General features: G+C 36.8%; 4 protein-coding genes across 12 annotated transcripts in view; 2 read left to right on the top strand and 2 right to left on the bottom strand.

Annotated features, from left to right (window-relative positions):
• Positions 1-2,328, bottom strand: part of LOC128434648 (CD209 antigen-like protein C) — a 33,182-nt gene extending 30,854 nt beyond the window's left edge. For all 7 annotated transcript variants that reach the window (XM_053417882.1, XM_053417886.1, XM_053417883.1 and 4 more), the window contains exon 1: positions 505-2,328. In XM_053417882.1, coding sequence (XP_053273857.1) covers positions 505-511 — 7 coding nt within the window. In that variant the 5' untranslated portion in view covers positions 512-2,328. The remainder of the gene's footprint in view (positions 1-504) is intronic.
• Positions 2,329-2,465: 137 nt separating this feature from the next.
• Positions 2,466-5,966, bottom strand: LOC128434787 (CD209 antigen). 2 transcript variants are annotated; one of them, XM_053417895.1, is made up of 6 exons: positions 5,784-5,961; positions 4,987-5,076; positions 3,959-4,045; positions 3,669-3,811; positions 3,462-3,568; positions 2,466-2,944 (listed from the first exon to the last, which is right to left on the bottom strand). In XM_053417895.1, the coding sequence occupies exons 1-6, from the start codon at positions 5,788-5,790 to the stop codon at positions 2,785-2,787; spliced, it is 594 nt and encodes a 197-aa protein (XP_053273870.1). In that variant the 5' UTR covers positions 5,791-5,961; the 3' UTR covers positions 2,466-2,784. The 2 variants fall into 2 exon arrangements, with proteins under 2 accessions (XP_053273870.1, XP_053273871.1); XM_053417896.1 differs by lacking the exon at positions 4,987-5,076 and having other exon boundaries at positions 5,784-5,966.
• Positions 5,967-6,918: 952 nt separating this feature from the next.
• Positions 6,919-10,936, top strand: LOC128434770 (C-type lectin domain family 4 member C). The gene is made up of 6 exons (XM_053417894.1): positions 6,919-7,301; positions 7,764-7,850; positions 8,481-8,687; positions 9,323-9,486; positions 10,183-10,286; positions 10,573-10,936. The coding sequence occupies exons 1-6, from the start codon at positions 7,166-7,168 to the stop codon at positions 10,712-10,714; spliced, it is 840 nt and encodes a 279-aa protein (XP_053273869.1). The 5' UTR covers positions 6,919-7,165; the 3' UTR covers positions 10,715-10,936.
• Positions 10,937-12,277: 1,341 nt separating this feature from the next.
• LOC128434744 (CD209 antigen-like protein D) lies at positions 12,278-20,653 on the top strand. Of its 2 annotated transcripts, none has more exons than XM_053417893.1 (9): positions 12,278-12,583; positions 13,118-13,231; positions 13,337-13,528; positions 14,438-14,583; positions 15,445-15,521; positions 15,892-17,644; positions 17,876-17,986; positions 18,131-18,241; positions 19,538-20,653. In XM_053417893.1, exons 1-6 carry the CDS (start codon positions 12,397-12,399, stop codon positions 16,025-16,027), a joined length of 852 nt encoding a protein of 283 aa, XP_053273868.1. In that variant the 5' UTR covers positions 12,278-12,396; the 3' UTR covers positions 16,028-17,644; positions 17,876-17,986; positions 18,131-18,241; positions 19,538-20,653. The 2 variants fall into 2 exon arrangements, with proteins under 2 accessions (XP_053273868.1, XP_053273867.1); XM_053417892.1 differs by having other exon boundaries at positions 12,279-12,583; positions 15,421-15,521.
• The last annotated feature ends 244 nt before the right edge of the window (positions 20,654-20,897 follow it).

Genomic DNA, 20,897 nt, shown 5'->3' with positions numbered 1-20,897 from the left:
TAAATTATTGAATAAATACAGGTGGCAATGACAAAGACTTTTTCTATATGTATTTATTTATTTATAGACTTTCTTATCTATTCCTTCCTAAATTTGTTGATTTATTACAGTGTTTATTATTTCTACATTTATTCATTCATGTGTTTCTGTGTACATGTTACTGAGGTTCAGACGGGCTTTACTCTTTTACTGTATATGGTTATAATGTATTTATTTGTTCTCAGGTCATTTTTACCTTGTATGTAGGACATAGCCATTACAACACATTTACACACACCATGTGCTTGTCTATCTGTATGTGTAACGTATAGCCCAAAAACCATTCATGTACCTGGCTTCACAGTTGCCATTAGTATCATAAATTGCCAGAGGAAGTGCAATGCCAGACTTGGTGTGATTAGGGCACACCATACATAACATTTTTTATAGAAATTGAATAAACAGGTGACCAGTTTCAGGGAAACTGAAAATATTTATCCAACAGTAGTATTTTTGTTCTCTTACCTGACATGGCAGGAGTTACTGTTCCATCTTCACTAGTGTGGCTCTTTCAGGCGAGATCTTTAGCAGACGAATCAGGGTCCGTAGTAATCTCAAATCGCTCCTTATGGGAAACCATCACCAGACTTTACACAGGGTCCTGACAATGGCGATGGGACATGTTCTTCTTCTGAAGACTAATTACGCAACACTTTCTGTTCCTGTTTTCGACAAAGTATAATTTTAACCACTGCTCCGGCTACATTTTATTGCCTGCAAATTGGAACATTTTCAAATTTAAAATAAAAAATGTACCATGTTTTACAGGCACTGTATAAAGTCATGCAACATTTTACTTAAGTAAATGTAAAAGTACCATATTAACTTTTCTAATATTGTATTTAATTACTTTGACAGTATTTTAAGTAGTTTCATTGGAGAAATCAGTAAATGACAGTAGCACTCAGGAGGGACGTTTGGCACGGGAGCAGTTGCACCCCATACTTTTCTACTAAATTAAAGCAAGTATTTGGTTCTAAATATACTAAATAACAATTGAATTAAAATAAGTATTAAAAGTATATTTACTCTGTATCCTATTCCCTAATCCAATGGTCTGTTTTGTTTTCTACTAGAAAAATACAGAATACTACTTCAGAAAAGAGCAGATACATGAAACATTTACTCAAAGGTGCGGTCTATAGAATTTAGTGAAATCTAGTGGTGAAGTTGCAGGTTGCAGCTGAATACCATCTTCAAAACATGAGAGAGAAGCTGTGGTAGCCTTCAATTGCATTAAAAAACTCAAAAGGTGTTTAGTTTGTTCAATCTGGACAACTTTGAGAGGACCCACTCCTGATGTTAGTATAACGTTTATAAATATAAAGGGCCCATGGTAAAGTAAAGAAAACAACAATTCATACAATTTCTGTGATCACACACTAGTGCAAACATCACTAGGATTATTTTATATTCAATTTCTTCCATTAGACCCCTTTCACCTAAACCTTACACACTGAACCTTTAAGTCCCGGCATCTGTGGCAAACCATTGTGACATAATGTGACAACACCACCGTGTGGTAAGTGTTATCACAGATGTACACACACATTCCACATTACACAACGTGTCACTAAGCAACAAAACCTCTCTTAAAATGTGTAAATCTGTAATCACCAATAGCGACATTTGTTTTGACCCTTTCAATTCTTTTTTTTCCCATTAGATGAATAATCAATTAAGGGCCCGGCACAGATGATGCAAGGAATTACACTTGACTCAACCCATTATCTGCAACTCATAAGTAACTATTCTTTTAACAGAAACATGTAATTCTGTGGTGGTCTGGATAAAAAGAACAAAACATCGACCCAGACATTATATAGCTCAACCGATCATTCTTCATCATGTGGTTTAAAAGGCATCTGGATGACATCATTATTAAATTGTATTACTACAGCAGATTTCCGACTAATTGGGTTGTATACCGCGTGAATGCAGGGTCTGCAGCCCCTCTTTTTACAAAGTAAATTCCATCTACATGTGCTGGTTCAGACTCTGATTTGTGTCTTTCCTGGGTTATTGCATGGCATATTCTCTGCCCCCAACATTCCCAAAGGTGCAATGGCCCATTAAAGCAGTTTATACCTTGAATTTGATATGTTTCTGTAAAAAGTTCTGTCACAAATTGTTTCCTCTATTGAATTCTATCTAATGAAAATGGTCTGTTTCATTTCAATCAGTGAACTCCGGCCAAGTATCAGATCCCTTTGTCTGCAACACAACTACCAACCAAAACAAGAAGACAGATCTGGTAGATGACTGTAAGAGGATGAGGCCCACTGATTTCAACAGCCTACAAGACCGCTTCAATGCCCTGACTAAAGAGACCAGCCGGCATATAAGTAAGCTGAAGGAGGAGCGGGACCAACTGAAAAGGTGGATAAGGGGTGAGGAAAGAAAATCTGGTCGATAAGTCTTCGAACTTTAACTTCAGTTCCTTTGTTCCAAAACTGTAGCTGAAACATTTATTCATAAGAAAAAGCGTGATTCTGATAACAAATAGTCAGAACAGCAACCACATATTGACAGAAGCTACAGTATGAAAACAAATGACACATTCAGAATGTACAATACCAGGACCCAGGAACGAATCAAACTAAATATCATACGTTTAGTTACCAGTGCCTCTTACTATGGGAACATGTCAAAATGAAGCAAGGCTGTTTATGTCTTTGCATTTTATTGAGTCACTTCCTCTGCAGCTCAGCAGTTACCAGTGTGGTGCGTTTGGGTGCAGCGTTATCAAGCCACACTCTTTTCACAGATCCAGATGTTCAGCTCGCTACATTGTTCATCGTTCCAGTTGTCTTTGAAATCGTTGAACATTGTCTCACCACAGTCTTCATTAGCCACAACTCCATTATTGTTTTCATAGGAGTTTGGTTCCCCAGGGTGCCAGTAGCTGAAACCAAAATCAGAATGAGCTTTTAACTGAAACACACAATAACATTTAATAAACAGCCAGAAACACTGAGCAAGATTAAAGATCAATATTGAATATTGTTATGAGACATTAGCCTCTGTTTAGACGCCTGCAGCTGATAGTTGGTACATGCAGCTTCTTGTCAAACCAGAATATTGGATATATACAGTTGATTGTGGATTATGAATAAAACTAGATTGCTTTGATAAACAATATGTATACTCATATATACCATCATTATTGGTGATATCCCTCCCATTACATTTGTCATTTCTGCTCACTTCATCTATGTCAGACATTTTCGTTTGTATAAATACTTAAAATTTAGTGCAAAGTGTTGCAGAGTAAATGGATTTTATATGTTGCATAGCACAGCCATCAGGGTTCAGTGTCTGACCAGCAGACAGTTAAAGAAAGAGACTATAGTTTTATTCAGTAATAATACAGCAGTGCAACTCATGATAATCAATTTAATCATAAAAAGTTATTTATGAACCTTGTTGTTGCGTTCAGCAAAGTCCCATCCACCCATTTCCATGTCCCTTCTGTCTCGTTGTCAGTCAGTCCGATCCAGAAGGACCTTGTGAACTGTCTCGTGAACTCCTTGTTTACAGGGACAGAGGGAAAAACCATAATTATATCAAATTGGAATATAACCAGTATGATTTTACTCTTTCATAAGAGTTGTCACTCTCATACGCACATTTTCCTCTTTGCTGTTGATAATCACCAGGTCGGCTCCTTTCTGCAGACAGTCGTCTCTACTGTCTCCCCAGGATTTCTTGTCAGAAGAGATGAAATAGAAACTAGAGCGGAAGTATACCCATCCTTCTTGGGTGTGATGATCTATTGAGGATAAGGAAAATAAAATAAACTTGACATCTCAGCAAAATAAAGAGAAAAACAATAGCAAAATTAATTGAAGTTGCATCTTTCTTTCTGGTACTGTTATCTTATTCCTTCCATGTCATGAAGTATTCAGCTCATATTCACCAAATGTATTCAACTTCCTCTTCAACTGGTCCCTCTCTTCTGTCAGGTTCCTGATCACAGCATCATAATCAGGTGCATCAGAACTGTCTGTGTGAGCAAAGAGATTTACACATGACCTTCAGTCTCTGGTTGATGGTGAGTTCACGGTACCATGGAAAAATGGGAAAGACGCAGGTCTATTTTGTTCCAGCTCAGTCACAGCTCCACTGTGTCACAAGTAAAAATATTTAGATGTTTGGCCAACATTTCCATTACATACAATTACATATACATATTACTGCCGAATGTCTGGTGGTTTTCTGTTAGACCAGCCCCCTCCAGAGGATATTCAGAGGATCTGCAACGTTCAGTTTGTGTGTATGATGTGTCAGAAGTGGAGATTTGCACTCACACTTTATCACTTTTTCTATTATTTTATGTGAATATAGACTTCTTTATTTATAATTTGTATACAAAAAGAATCATTTGAATATTGGAATGATGTGGTTTGGTATCATGTGTTTCTTGGGTAGGGAGTTGACATCCAGGTCCCTTTGCCTGGGGCCCCCAAAGTCCCTTGTAATGCTCCTGAATGTTTGTATTACATTTAGTGTTAAGCCTTCAATGCCAGACAAACATCTAAATCTTACCATTGAAAATAAATAGTAAGAAATCAAAAACTTAAATGTTTTTTCATCAAATCCATTTATTTGCTATTGTGCTATTTCTGAATAAAAACATGTGAAAGGGTTCTCCTTTTAATTTAAAGACAAACACCCTGACTCACAACTGGAAAGCCCCATTGGTTTGTTACATGACCTTAGAACTTTCTTTAACCAACAACTACAACGTACAAAATGCTGTTTCGTCATAAAGCTAGCTAATTATAGCATATCCATAAACTACTCCAATGATAATCATAGTTAGTAGAGGTAACTTTTCAAATACTGGTTTTATCACAATCACATGTTGAATTGCAGAGTGAGTCACGGACAGGATGTGTCGTCCACACAGGATGAAAATATTAAACTGAATTAAAGACAACTCACAGAGAGCAAGACGCAGGGAAATGTTGAGAGCAGCTTGCAGGATACACAGGAGTCCGAGACTCACACCAACCAGTCTGTAGAGTTTTTTTCCTTTCAGCAGAAATCACACAGACAATGATCACTGGATGTCAACAAGACGCACTCTGGTTTACGGAGTAAAACCTGACTCCTGCTCTGGAACATGGACTAATGTCCAACATCTACTCTGGGTTTTAATCATGATTACTCATTAAAATGGCTTGTTGTTGTAAAATACAAGCATGAGTATGAATAAAAATGCATAATTATAAGTATAAATTATTGAGTAAATACAGGTGGCAATGACAAAGGCTTTTTCTATATGTATTTATTTATTTATAGACTTTCTTATCTATTCCTTCCTAAATTTGTTGATTTATTACAGTGTTTATTATTTCTACATTAATTCATTCATGTGTTTCTGTGTACATGTTACTGAGGTTCAGACAGGCTTTACTCTTTTACTGTATATGGTTATAATGTATTTATTTGTTCTCATGTCATTTTTACCTTGTATGTAGGACATAGCCATTACAACACATTTACACACACCATGTGCTTGTCTATCTGTATGTGTGACATATAGCCCAAAAACCATTCATGTACCTGGCTTCACAGTTGCCATTAGTATCATAAATTGCCAGAGGAAGTGCAATGCCGAACTTGGTGTGATTAGGGCACACCATACATAACATTTTTTATAGAAATTGAATAAACAGGTGACCAGTTTCAGGGAAACTGAAAATATTTATCCAACAGTAGTATTTTTGTTCTCTTACCTGACATGGCAGGAGTTACTGTTCCATCTTCACTAGTGTGGCTCTTTCAGGCGAGATCTTTAGCAGACGAATCAGGGTCCGTAGTAATCTCAAATCGCTCCTTATGGGACTTTACACAGGGTCCTGACAATGGCGATGGGACATGTTCTTCTTCTGAAGACTAATTACGCAACACTTTCTGTTCCTGTTTTCGACAAAGTATAATTTTAACCACTGCTCCGGCTACATTTTATTGCCTGCAAATTGGAACATTTTCAAATTTAAAATAAAAAATGTACCATGTTTTACAGGCACTGTATAAAGTCATGCAACATTTTACTTAAGTAAATGTAAAAGTACCATATTAACTTTTCTAATATTGTATTTAATTACTTTGACAGTATTTTAAGTAGTTTCATTAGAGAAATCAGTAAATGACAGTAGCACTCAGGAGGGACGTTTGGCACGGGAGCAGTTGCACCCCATACTTTTCTACTAAATTAAAGCAAGTATTTGGTTCTAAATATACTAAATAACAATTGAATTAAAATAAGTATTAAAAGTATATTTACTCTGTATCCTATTCCCTAATCCAATGGTCTGTTTTGTTTTCTTCTAGAAAAATACAGAATACTACTTCAGAAAAGAGCAGATACATGAAACATTTACTCAAAGGTGCGGTCTATAGAATTTAGTGAAATCTAGTGGTGAAGTTGCAGGTTGCAGCTGAATACCATCTTCAAAACATGAGAGAGAAGCTGTGGCAGCCTTCAATTGCATTAAAAAACTCAAAAGGTGTTTAGTTTGTTCAATCTGGACAACTTTGAGAGGACCCACTCCTGATGTTAGTATAACGTTTATAAATATAAAGGGCCCATGGTAAAGTAAAGAAAACAACAATTCATACAATTTATGTGATCACACACTAGTGCAAACATCACTAGGATTATTTTATATTCAATTTCTTCCATTAGACCCCTTTCACCTAAACCTTACACACTGAACCTTTAAGTCCCGGCATCTGTGGCAAACCGTTGTGACATAATGTGACAACACCACCGTGTGGTAAGTGTTATCACAGATGTACACACACATTCCACATTACACAACGTGTCACTAAGCAACAAAACCTCTCTTAAAATGTGTAAATCTGTAATCACCAATAGCGACATTTGTTTTGACCCTTTCAAGTCTTTTTTTTTTCCTTTAGATGAATAATCTTTGATGAATGAGATTTTTTGAGCAAATTTGAGATTTTATACACAAGAAGAGAATGAAACAGGTTGTGCCTCAATTATTGAAAAATTTGAGTGTGAGTTTCATTTTAACATGTTCGTTTTTTTCTGTGACTCATCTGAATCTTGAGCATTAGGCCAATCCTATGAGGAACCAAAAGAAGAAATATGCCAATCAGACCTGAACTTAATCTTTTACTAACAACAAGGGTGTTCGCAATGGCAACATCCACAGAGCTGCCGGACTATATTAATGAGCGACCGAAACATGGACAGAAATGCAGCAGCAATACAAATCAAACAGGTAATAACGCAGCATCTTATTATATATATATGTATATATATATATATATATTTTTTTTTATATATATTTCTTTTTGAAGTAAGCCATTTATGCATCACAGAACATGAGGTAAGCAATGATTTCACTTCACTTGTTCTTTTAAAAGCTAATACAGTATTTATTGTTGTATTTTTGTTGAAATTTGCCAAAAACTTTTATGTTTTAAAAATGACATCTGCTCCTCGTTCAATGAAACCCAGCACAGACACTGGGCTTCACCTGTTCTAACTAAGTACAATATTGTGTCTGATGATGCAACGATCAGGTAAAACTAATTTATCCTTGAAGTAAACATTTTCACGTTAACATGTTAAAATATACATTTCTGTAGAGCAGAAATCCATCTTTCCGTCTGTGAAAAAACAACAACAACATGCTGCCATCGGGGTCACAGACTTTATTAACGTTGATTTGCTTTTGCAGAAAGAAGAATCCCTCTGCTGCTGTTACTCAGCTTTGGTGTGCTGTGCATCGTACAAGCTGTTCTCAATATTTCCCTGAGCCTTTCCTGTGAGTATATGGTCTCTTTCCTTTGAATATGCATTTCATAACCATGGCATTGTGTCATCTAAGATTTCCGAGGAATGTTGCACAGACAAAACCGTAATTGAGAATTAGACCACACTGTGGTGCAATTAAGGGCCCGGCACAGATGATGCAAGGAATTACACTTGACTCAACCCATTATCTGCAACTCATAAGTAACTATTCTTTTAACAGAAACATGTAATTCTGTGGTGGTCTGGATAAAAAGAACAAAACATCGACCCAGACATTATATAGCTCAACCGATCATTCTTCATCATGTGGTTTAAAAGGCATCTGGATGACATCATTATTAAATTGTATTACTACAGCAGATTTCTGACTAATTGGGTTGTATACCGCGTGAATGCAGGGTCTGCAGCCCCTCTTTTTACAAAGTAAATTCCATCTACATGTGCTGGTTCAGACTCTGATTTGTGTCTTTCCTGGGTTATTGCATGGCATATTCTCTGCCCCCAACATTCCCAAAGGTGCAATGGCCCATTAAAGCAGTTTATACCTTGAATTTGATATGTTTCTGTAAAAAGTTCTGTCACAAATAGTTTCCTCTATTGAATTCTATCTAATGAAAATGGTCTGTTTCATTTCAATCAGTGAACTCCGGCCAGGTATCAGATCCCTTTGTCTGCAACACAACTACCAACCAAAACAAGAAGACAGATCTGGTAGATGACTGTAAGAGGATGAGGCCCATTGATTTCAACAGCCTACAAGACCGCTTCAATGCCCTGACTAAAGAGACCAGCCGGCATATAAGTAAGCTGAAGGAGGAGCGGGACCAACTGAAAAGGCGGATATGCGGTGAGGAAAGAAAATCTGGTCGATAAGTCTTCGAACTTTAACTTCAGTTCCTTTGTTTTTACCTTCCTTCATTCCAAAACTGTAGCTGTACGTTTAAAAATAAATGTTTCTTTTGAAAACTACCTATGCCATTTAAAAATGAAATAGTAAATATTTTAATGTTTTTTTAGCGTTTGTGGTATATTAGGCCTTATATAAGAAATTGTTAATTAAGTTTATATCAAAGACTGTATCTAAAGATGGACAATGATACGTCTCCACTAAGAAGAAATGAAACCAAAATATCCTGGATATGAACAATGCCATCTTGAGCCAACAACGTTATTTGAACAAATGTGGATGTGTTTGATTGTGTTTTTTTGTTTTTTTTTTGTCCATTTACCACCCGATAAGAGGAGAAAGGGTTTATGAGCTATACTGCAGCCGGCCACGACGGTTTGATTTCACTAGGGGATGTGTCATGTTGTTCATCATTATATACACTCAGTGGTTTATATTGATCGTTCTAGATATGAATTGTAGCAGATAAATGCATAGCTGTAGTTATGTTCTAGTCATAATTCTCAAGTCGAAAGAGTTATTATTTTTGCACCTAAATTAGAATCTAATGTACATTTCTTTATTTTGTCTTCCAGAGCAGAGTTGTTGTGTGCCCTTTCCACAGTGTCCGACAGACTGGATTGAGAAAAACTCAAGATGTTACTTTCAGTCCAGATACAAAACGACATGGGAGGAAAGCAGAAACTACTGTAAGAGTAAAGGAGCTGACCTGGTGGTGATCAACAGTGAACAGGAACTGGTAATGTATGGTGAATCGGAGTGTGTGTGTGTGTGTGTGTGTGTGTGTGTGTGTTTGCCTGTAAGCACATGTGTGTGTGTGACATTCTTTATGTTAAAGGGCTATTTTAGAATTGTTTTTGAGTTTGCCTCTATCATATGAAGAACGCAGCCCTATGAGACAAATTGTAATTTGTGAATATGGGCTATACAAATAAAATTTGATTGATTGATTGATTGATCATCCAGGTCAGATGCATTCTCAATATCAGAACAATTTCCAGAACACCCATGCAAGGGGTGGCGTCTGGGTACAGCAGCAGGAGGCGGGACAGGATGGGCAGCCTGCCAATGTGGAAATCACTCATTTTTGTAACACAGGCATCTGCCCTTAATCGCCAAAAGCTCTCGTTACGTGTCGTCTTTCCATTTTGAAATCTTCGGCGGTGTCTGCTACGTTAATGGCACTGCCTTTTCACCCTGAGATATTTGTATTTTTTGTGTCCGTTGCGTGTAAGAAATGTCATCAACACGACACAACATTTTCCTTCTCACATGGGCTCACTCTGACATTCTCCGGATATTTTACCAGAGGGCTCTCAGGACAAACATCTGAAAATGTGTGTAGCAACTGACTCTGACATTTGAGAGTGTCCAGAGTTCAGTGCAGGTCTGAAAGCAGCTTAAGTTACATTCTGTATTACATTATTTTCAACAGATATTCTTGAGACATCGGACCCCTTTTCTTTCCGTCCACTGGATTGGTCTGCATCGAACGAATGGGGACTTCAAATGGGTGGATGGATCTGCACCGACCAAAGAGTGAGGCCTTTACAATAACCCTCATTATTTCTGCTTGATGTCAGATGTTAGTAACAATTGATTATGTCATTGTGAAAAAGCGTTTACACTGCCTTGGTGAACTTTGTTCCTAGGTATTTCATAGTTTGATAAATAGATAGATAGATAGATAGATAGATAGATTGATAGATAGATAGATTGATAGATAGATAGATAGACAGATATATAGATAGATAGATAGATAGATAGGAGCAGGAATTGGGGAGGAGTGCATCTCACTGAGCTCCATCATTGTACTCTCCTTTAGATCCCGGGAGCCAGATGGCCTTCCATTCAAATGTGTGGCAATGAATAGCTACACATCCGGGAAGAACAGATGGAGACAAGCCCATTGTGGAGAGGAGCATTACTGCTTTTGTGAGACAGATCTTTGTCCCCCGTCCCCCTGAAGAACAGAATATTATGTGTCTATACATGTGAATAAATTAATAAGCTTTTACACACAGAATAACATATATGTTCACTTTCAAATAAATATGTATAGATTTAAGCAACAATAGACAATTTGTACTTGGCTTACACTGGCTTCTTTATTTTTTAATTGGCATTGATGTGGTTTTACTCTACCTGATTTAAAAAATACATACAAACGATTAAACAATCCCACATGACTGGCTGTGTTTCAAAATGTTTGCCTCTGAAAATGGGTCTTGAGTGAAGATAAACAAATAATATGATGGACTTTCATTCATCCCCTGACAAACTCCAAGTGATTGTTTGAAAAAAAAACAATCCAAATCATTGGACTTTTCTACATCAGTATTGAATATATCATTTTGAGATGGAAAGAGAAGACATTTTAGATTATTACAGTGAGTATGATGAAAAATAAAGCATTAAATACATTCAATATATTAGATCTTACAAGTGTGTGTGTGTGTGTGTGTGTGTGTGTGTGTGTGTGTGTGTGTGTGTGTGTGTGTGTGTGTGTGTGTGTGTTTGTGTGCATGTTTGTTGCTAGATATATAAATTGTGTGTGAGTGTATTTCTATCTTCGTGAGGGCCATTTTGGATTTAGTATTACGGTGTGAAAGGCTTGGAATGCTAATATCTTTAAAGAGAGGACATTTTATGTGATTCTGGATAATGATCTGGATTTTGTGAATCAAGATAAGTATTTGTAGGTGCTGGGTTGATATGTATTCATTTACTGTACTGTACCTGAGAATAAATATTTTGCCTGTGTTTACTGTGAACTGTTAGCAGAACATTTCTGTGAGGACTTGCCGTAGCCTGTTGCAACAGGTGTATGCAACATGTTGGCCAATCAGCCAAAGCAGAGATATGAGCTCTCCTAGTGCCTTTCTACTTTTTTTTTAATTAAATGTGAATCTGACATTGTTAGAAATTATTAGGCTTCAACACCGGAATACATTTCTATAACCGTTGTTGTAATGACACCAAAAGTGATGCATTGGATTTATTGTTGCCCAGCAAAGAGCAGATTGCCAATACTAACTACAGCCACCTGGATGCTCTGTTGTTTCTCATTTGATCCATATCAGAAAAATACAAAGCAATGAAACCTTGATAATCATAAACACGTAGAAACCAATTATATAGATATTGGATGGATTGGCATGACATTTTGTACATTTGACATTCCAATGATTATTTTGCTCCTCTGGCTTTGTTTTATATATTCAATGTTATGTATTTGTTAAGAGACCAAAACAGTGAGCTCTAAAATAAACCCCCTGTATTTTAGATGCACCTGTGTGTAAAGAATATCCATGCTTTGAACCAGCAGTCGACATCCTATTTCAGTACATGTCTGAACCTGTGCAGCTGTTCGGATGTGTTTATGACCTTGGTCTGCTTGGGAGTGGATCTCCTCTCCCATTTCATGACTATGTCGATAGTTTGGTTTGTATCCCTTCTTCATAGGCCAGTAGTTTCCTTTATTTTTCTTCCCTCTTTGGAAATCCAAGTTGCAAAGTGAACTCTCATTACTTCCCCATTTCTATAAAACAGACAGAGCTTCAGTATCACATGCATGTCATATACGCACTTGGTCCTAGCACAAGAGACATCAAACTCAGGTAGAGTCTATTGATAAAATTACGCAGTAATGTCTGAGGATATCTATGCCATGCCAGACCTCTCCAAAAAAGTGAGATTTCACACAGGGGAGGAGGCAGACGGTAATGCAGATGTCTGCAAAATCACAGACGATGTGAACATTTATGACAACTACTTGCCACCGGGGAGTACACCGCTAGAACTACAGGACAGCACCACTGAGGAGCCACAGAAAGGTACCAATCCGTCTGTCTGTCTCTGCCTGACTTGTATGTACGACATACATACACAAATGACATGACCTTTTTATTTGCAAGTGTTGACGCTTCTTGTTTTTCAATTATGGACCTAAAACAGGGTTAATTTTAGCCCCCCATTTTTATACATTGGGTAACTCAGTACTCTCACATCTTACTTTAAATAATGCACCTGGCACAATTCACTTGGACTCATGGATGGTCATGGGTGAAGGTCCCTGTGACCTCTCCAAACTAATTTCTTGACTTATGATTTTAATATCTCATGGGAACACCTTTGGGGAATTCTATGATGTCAGGGGTCAAAGATAAATGTCAGGGTGACGTTAAATTAATCGGTGAACAGATGTATATTGATGGTAATTGCACTGGTTGGGAGAGGCGTAGATACGCAGTATAGTATTTCTAGTTTTCATATTCGCTTTTTAGCTCGCCAACCACAAACTTGCCAATGAAAGATTTCCCTCCCTGTTTTAAAATAAATGCTCATCAGGTGTTTGTTTGTGCTCTCAGCCATTTCGGTCAATGTACCTTCAGGAGGGAGGAAACTTCTCAGCCCTGCCGCAATGTTTCTGCTGCTCCTGTGTCTTCTCTTCCTGGCTGGAGTCATTGTCATGGTTGTCCTTTGTAAGTTTTCAAAATGAATCTATTCAAACCAATGGCTGTAGTAAATTATTCAAATATGTCTTAGTGAGCTTTTATCATTCACATGTTGGACCCTTGCTGTGGCAGTGATTCAAGACAAAGGCCTCAATGCCGACCTTACCAGAGCGAGAGATGAACTACAGACAAGTAATGGTGACATGAAAAGCCTCAATGACAACCTGACCCAGAAGACAGACCAGCTGGAGAAGGAAAATTATCATTTGAAGGCCATTGAAAGCAACCTCACTACAGAGATAAAGAAATTAGAACAGCAGCTAGGCAAGTGAAAATATGCATAATGCTTTTGGTTAAAATATTTATTTGGCAAGTATTCTCATTCAGTTTTGTACCAAGATTCAGGTGATAGGATTGATACTACTCTCATGTATAGATGGTAAATAAAAAGCTCGAGCCCGTAGCTGGTTTTCCTATGGCAAGAATAAAGATATTAAAGGCTTCTCCACCACTAATGGAGAAAATATGCAAACCTCAAAAAAATCTCCCCAAAAATGTATAGCAAGTACAACAAAATGATCATCAGTCTTCCCTGGGATAAGGAGAGGGACAGAATCAAAATGTTCAAGATGTAACAAGTGACAAAGGGGTTAACTCTATCTATATATATTGAGTTATGCTGATTCAGCAACCTTGTTGCACCGCATTTGGCCCACAATCCACAAGGCTTATTCAATTTTTATGTCATATCTGGATCCTAGGATGAAATATTACATGAGTAGTATAAGTCAATTATAATGTATATAGTATTTATGCTTTACTACGCCAACCAGCAGCTAATATGAGGCATAGACTGTATACAAAGATGGACGGATGAGAGCTCCCGTTAAAAGTCAATTATAGTTATATAAACAGCTTGAAATGTCACGATTGACAGCTTAGACTGATTTGCAGCCTCTTGCTCCAAATGTGCAAAATGGCAGCTTTTGTATCCAGGATAGAAGTGAGGAAGTGTAGACACATCATCCATCTTTATGCAGTCTGTGGTATTAGGCATTGAAGCGGAATCAAACGTCTCCTCTAACTCTCTGAAATAAAGCATATTAGCATATTTTCCAAAACCCCAAAGTATTCCTTGAATAAGTTTTCGGTTTTAAGTGTTTTATCGTGGTCTTGAGATGGCATTACATTGTGTATTGTGACTGAAACGTCTTATTTTGTGTTGTTTAACAGAGCGCTCACGCTGTCCTGTTGACTGGATAAGGTTTGGCAGCAGTTGTTATTTATTTTCCACATTGGAAAAAAATTGGACAGAGAGCAAGAGTTTCTGTGAAGATCGGGAGGCTCAGCTGGTGATCATATCTAGCGAACAGGAGCAGGTGATGAAATAATTTCTCTTTACTCAATTTTCACTGACTGAATACTGTTGTTATTTTGGCCTTTCAAATGGTGAACGATTTTAAATGATCAGTGTGGTAAAACAATTTTACTCTTCCCCAAATGCCTGAAAAGGGGAAGTAGAAGTACAAAGCATGCAAATGAGGCATTGAAATGCTTCTTTTAAAGTATTTTGAATCTCGTCCACCCTTATTCACATTACAACATGACACATACAGCAGACATTTTAACTTGTCATATACAAGCACAGGTGTTATTATAGTAAACAATGGCTATGTTTTATTCAAGTGTCCCAGCTTAGCTATACACAATTTTCACCATTTCCCAGGTTATAATTAATGGGTCTTGATGAAAAGAAAATCAGGCACATTAATGGAACTTATATATGTGTGAAGTTTTGTGCAGTTTGTTGGACCTTAGCTGACATGTGGTCTCCCTTAGTGCCATTGTAGTTCCTGATATCTTTAGAAGACCGGTAAAAACTAGAATAGCACTCAGTAGAGCAGATACCTCCACCAGGGCCCTGCATGGAGGTATCTATTATGAAACGACAAATTCACACGATTGTTATCTGGATTTAATTCAGGGCAAACTCACAAAGTTACAAAAAACCTAGATCGGCCTCGTGTTCTGGTTCAGGTTATTTAGCAAAATCATCTGGTTAATTCCTAACCCTAACCCTAACCCTACATAAAATTAACAGTCATCAAAACTGGTTGGTCAACCCAACAAACAAACGGATAGGGGGGACAACATACCCTCCTTAGTGGAGGTAAAAAATTATAAACAACATTATTTCCTAATATTTCTTGATCTAGAATTTTATCTGCTCATTCGGCAAGGACGTCTTGATTGGTCTGACTGATGAGGAGAAGGAAGGTGACTGGAAATGGGTGAATGGATCGCTGGCAATCCAAACGTAAGACATTTTTATATTGTCCATATCTGTGGTAACCATCAATATATATATCAGAACATTGTCAGCTTGATTCATCTATTTAAATCAAAGCCCAGCCGTCATTCTGCAGCTCTGAAAACAAAGCATTTACGGACTGACATCTAAATATTGAATGAAAAAACATGATGTTGTGCTTTATACTGTAAATTGGTAGGAAACATGTACATTTTCAATCTCAAATGAAACGACTGTGTTCTCTGTGTATTTTTATATTCAAATTTCCTTTATTAATGTGCTATGGATATATAATGTACTGATGTCATCAGTATTGATCTTTAATTTCAAAATAACAACATACATGTTTTGCTGAGCAGTTTTTGTTCATCTCCAGGTATTGGGGAGACAAACAGCCGGACAACTTTAAAGGCTCAGAAGACTGTGTTGTTCTTCTACACAGTTCAAAACTCTGGAATGATATAAGATGCGGTAAACAACATTACTTCCTCTGTGAGAAAATACTTGAATGAAATAAAAAATGTTGTTACAATCCTTGACTGATTCCACATGTAAAATAACAGTCATAAAGTGCACATTCACCTTAAGTGCAAAGAAAATGAGTGCCTCCATGTGCTGTATTTCTCCCATTAAACTTCTGAGGTCCAATATTTCAGTAATCTTTCATTTTCAATATTGTTTTTTCGTATGGTATCTTGAGGCTGCAGGAAGACCTGAATCTTGCTCCCAGTCCTTATGATAGCAAGCTGTCAAGGTGTAAGTGTACTTGAATCACTTTAAATGCTGGAAAGAAAAGACCCTGTAAATTTCCCTCTGATTTGAAACTGTGATGGAAAAACTTTGATATGAAGTGCAGGAGCTGAGCACGTACCAAGAAATTAATAGTTTTCTGTGTTGTTTTCAATTTTTTTTGATATTATGTCGGTACTATACTTCCTTCTTTACACTGGACCAGGCTTGTGGGACTTTGTATTGAGTCTTTGAAATATCAATAAAAGTTAAATAAATAAATAATAAAGGAAATGGGAGATGGTTCTCTGATCGGTTTATTGCAAGTTATGCCCAAAACGCACCCATGAGCTCAGATTGTTCAAATAGATCTTTATGGGTAGTGAATGCACCACAATGTTGGCCACAAAATTGTGGTGAATTTGCTGTATCAGAATCAGAATCTGAATCTGAAAGGATTTATTGCCAAGTAGGTTTACACCTACCTGGAATTTTCTTTGGTAAAAAAGGTGCATACGTTGAAGATAAAACTTAAAAACGCAAGAAGTACTTCAAAAACACATAAGTACTTCACATAAGAGAGAAATAACTATATATAAAACAAAACAAAAATATATACAAGATATAAAAAGTTAAATAAAAAGAAAAATGCAAAACAGGAGAGAAATGTGGATGTGCAATACACTGTTATGTGTGTTAATGTAACACAGAATTGAGGCGAGGGGGCGGGATAAGAGTCCAAGTCAGATGGGGGTCCCGGGCCTTGTTGATAAGGCCAACTGCAGCCGGGAAGAAGCTGGTCTTGTGGCAGGAGGTTTTGGTCCTGATGGCCCGCAGCCTCCTGCCGGGGGGAAGAACCTCAAAGAGTTTATGACCCTGGTGGGAGGGATCGTCCACTGTAACTGTTAAAATAAGCATTTTGAAAAGAAAATGATGGGTTTAATAAACAAAATATGAATATAAGTTTAAATTTAAAGTTGGAAAGGTAATTGAGCCTTGGCACTGAACCGCTGCAATAACGTGTATGACTGCAAATCAAATGTCAGCGTTTAATGGTAATCAGGTGGATTTAAAGGGAACAAGCAGAAGCCCAAACGGTGCTGAGCTTTGACTTCCCGTTTTTTCTGCTGTTCTTCTTTTTCACGCTGTCATCAGTGTCCAGTCTCTTTCAGAAAACAGACAGAACTACTAAAATATATTCAATTTGGGTGTCTGATGTGTGATAGCCGTCATGTCAGAGCATGTGTACGCTGATCCGGACATCATCAAGAAGGTTCGCTTTGCTCAAGACGTCAAGGATAATATAGTGGATATCTATGTCAGCGCGGAGAGCCTGAGAGTCTACGAAAATCCCTGGGTAGAGGATACACCAGAACCTGCAGAGGCTCAGCAACGAGCAAGTATGAGCAGCAAGTGTGTGTGAAAACACACCAGGGATTACACCGATTTTAAGATCGATTCTCAGATTTGTATTTGTATGTTCAGAATCAACATGATTACATTTCTGTTGAGATTGGTTTGATGTGTGATATTATATCCTCTGAATATACATCTACAGCTACAAGTATTTCATGAATTTAATGTGATTTTAATGGGTTCGAGTATCCTAAAATATGTGTTTTTGAAAAAAGTGTCTGTGATCAGCGAGAGCTCGGGACAGAGTCGTCACATCAGGGCTTCAATATTTCTGGCTCTGGCGTGTCTTCTTCTCCTGGCTGGTATCATTGTTATTGGAGTTCAGAGTGAGTTGCTCAGATCAGTTTTGTGACTACAATAAGAACCACAGAAAGATTAAAGTATCTCAAGTTATTTATGATAGAAAGACTGCAATAATATGAGGGCATGGCGGATGTTCAGATGCTGCTTTGTTGTTTACCTTGACACAGAGCGAGACCAGCTAGCAGCAGTTCGCGCTGATCTCGGGAAAACGATCGAACAACTAACAGCCAACAACACCATCCTGGGCAGAGAGAGAGATGCACTGTGGAGGTTTTGTCGTGAGTGAAATTTCACCATTTATATTTCATCACCTTACTCAGTTATTATACGCTCGGTCAGTTACAACGGGTTTCTGTATATTATGAGCACTGAATGTCCATTGAACATGTCTTGCTTTCGTGCACTAGCAAGCATTTATTTATTTCTAAACTTAGAGATGCAGATTATCTGCTTCCAGAATTACAGTTCATAACACATATTTTAAAATAAAACAATAAGGAATAATAACAATTATTATTAGCTTCAGTATTAGTATTATTAAAGAATGATAAGGATTTACAATAAACATAACAAAAGTATATACATTTTTTTTAAAGGAGGTGCAGGGGGGTTCATAGACATATGATATACAGATTGGATATTGCACATTTCACAAACTAGATATGTACATTGATTAAATATACTGATATTGATTATTGATAGAACATATCTTGTGCAATGTGCAAATATTCATTGCAGTTATTATAGTCCATCTTTTCTCAAATAGATCTTCCGTATTTATTACTTTGTGGTACCTTTCTTCACTGTTGCACTTTTTGAACCATAATTTTCCATTTTATTTTATCAGGGGATTTGTTTGTTTTCCGCACTTTGGTTATTTGTTTTAGTGCTTTGATTCTCAAAATTCTAAATAAATATCTTCAGTAGGAAGTTTGCCTAAAATATTATTCTCTTCTTTTAAATTCAGAGTTCTCTTAAAAATCCTCCTCAAAGAGCATATTGTATTTTTTAGTTTTCCATGATAATGTTCCATTACATATTTCAATAACAGGTGAATATTCTGCATGTCCTTTATCAGTTTTTATTTAATGACTTCTTTTTGCAGGTATCTAAGATGTTTTTAGATGTTTTGGGGTATATATAATACTTTTATGAGATATTTTCAAAAGAATCCATGTCTTTGTCAGTGAACACACCAGAATCTAACCAGGGTAACCCTCCACTGTTTTCCCTGATGAGGTTTTTAAAGCCAATTATGCTAATTTCACTGTCTTGTTATTTGTGAGAACATCATCACATCATCTGCATAAAAGTGCCAGTTTATGTTCTTCTTTTCCAAATTGAATCCACTTATAATTTATTGTCACATGCTTTCAACTAAAGGTCCATGCATATATAGCCAATAATTGTGGTAAGATAGGATCTCCTTATCTTGTACCTTTCTTCAGTGTAAATGTAAACATTTTGCATTTAACGGTAAGAAACTAGCTGGTCTAGCTCCTAGGAGTTTAGAAAACTGAAATTCTAGTGTGAAATATGAAGACTCATTCAAATTTCTCCTCTCTCTGATACAGGCAAAAAGCGAAATCTTTCGAAATGTAGACAACTGCTTCTTCAGAATAACCCTGGGACAGAAGACGACGACTGAGTTGGTGCAATGACAGTGACCATAGTTGTGTTTTAAAACACATTATTATTATGATTTATTTTTGTGTCACATTATATTAGGTATCCTACTAAAGAGCAGTATGTTTGGTGAGGATTAAATAAAATAGTAACTAAGTGTTTAATAATTCCTTCAGTAGACCTTTTTTTTTTAAATAATGACTTGTGTAGATTGTCACCAAAAGCAAATATTTTATGCAACATCCACATGAGATCCAAATAAAAGGTTTTTCAGGAGGCTTGAGTTTAGCTGAATGTTTAAAAAGTAATTAGTAATTATTAATCAGTGAACTTATTTTTTACAACTTCTGTTCTGAACTTCTCAGGTTACCATGGTGTCTGTGTCAGCTGCAAAGAATGTATTGTCTGATCTGGCGCAGCTTTTGTACTATGCATGTTTTCTCTCTGATTATCTCCTCATTTTTTGTGGTATTGTACACGGAAATGACCATTTAAAAAAATGTAAGAGATTAATAACCCGACACCTCCATTTTAAAATTATTGTCACACACATTTTTCAGTAGCCAAATGAAAAATGTGTAATGATAGAAAGGTCACAAGGTGAAGATAGACATTGTCAATATGAATGTTCATAGAAAGAATCATTTACTGGGTTGAATTACTGTTAATTGTGTTAAGACGGAAATAAGAACATTTTACATACTGTATGAATAAATGTAGCTTACCTGATTATTAACCGATCACATAGACATTGTTACTGTGACGTTGCTTTATCCCTGGTAATTACAGTTCAACCCTTTATCCCTTGAAAATATGTTGATCAACTACAATTTTGCTTGTTAAACATCACTAGTGGCTGAGTTTAGTTCACCTGAATGTTTTTCCTTTGCTTCTGAATGCACAGAAGTAATAGAGGTGTTCAGTGTGGATGGTTGAGTGTAGAAAACACACAGCTTTGACACCAGACACTGAGGTTCGTCTCCTGCTGTGAACATTGCTGTTGGGTTCACGATATCATCTGCTGTTCGGTATGAACATTTTAATAAAATCTGAAGCAACACAAATGGGTATTCAAGGTAAAAGGAATCTGTTTTGTTAAACTTTGGAAAACGAGTGCTTTCTCCAGGTTCTGATGTTACCCTGTAATAATTTTTTATTTGTTCTTTGATCTTGTTTTCACTTTTTTCTCATCTTTAACAACTTTAATTTCAGTATTTGTGCTATATTACTGTCTGATCCTCAAACTGAAGATTGATTAATTTTTTTATTAAATCAAACAGTTTTTTGAACGTGTAAAGAACCATGCAA

This window comes from Pleuronectes platessa, chromosome 3 (genome assembly GCF_947347685.1).
Source record: "Pleuronectes platessa chromosome 3, fPlePla1.1, whole genome shotgun sequence".
Lineage (NCBI taxonomy): Eukaryota > Metazoa > Chordata > Actinopteri > Pleuronectiformes > Pleuronectidae > Pleuronectes > Pleuronectes platessa.
Note: the sequence above shows the minus strand (reverse complement) of the source record. Positions and strands in the feature narration are given on the sequence as shown.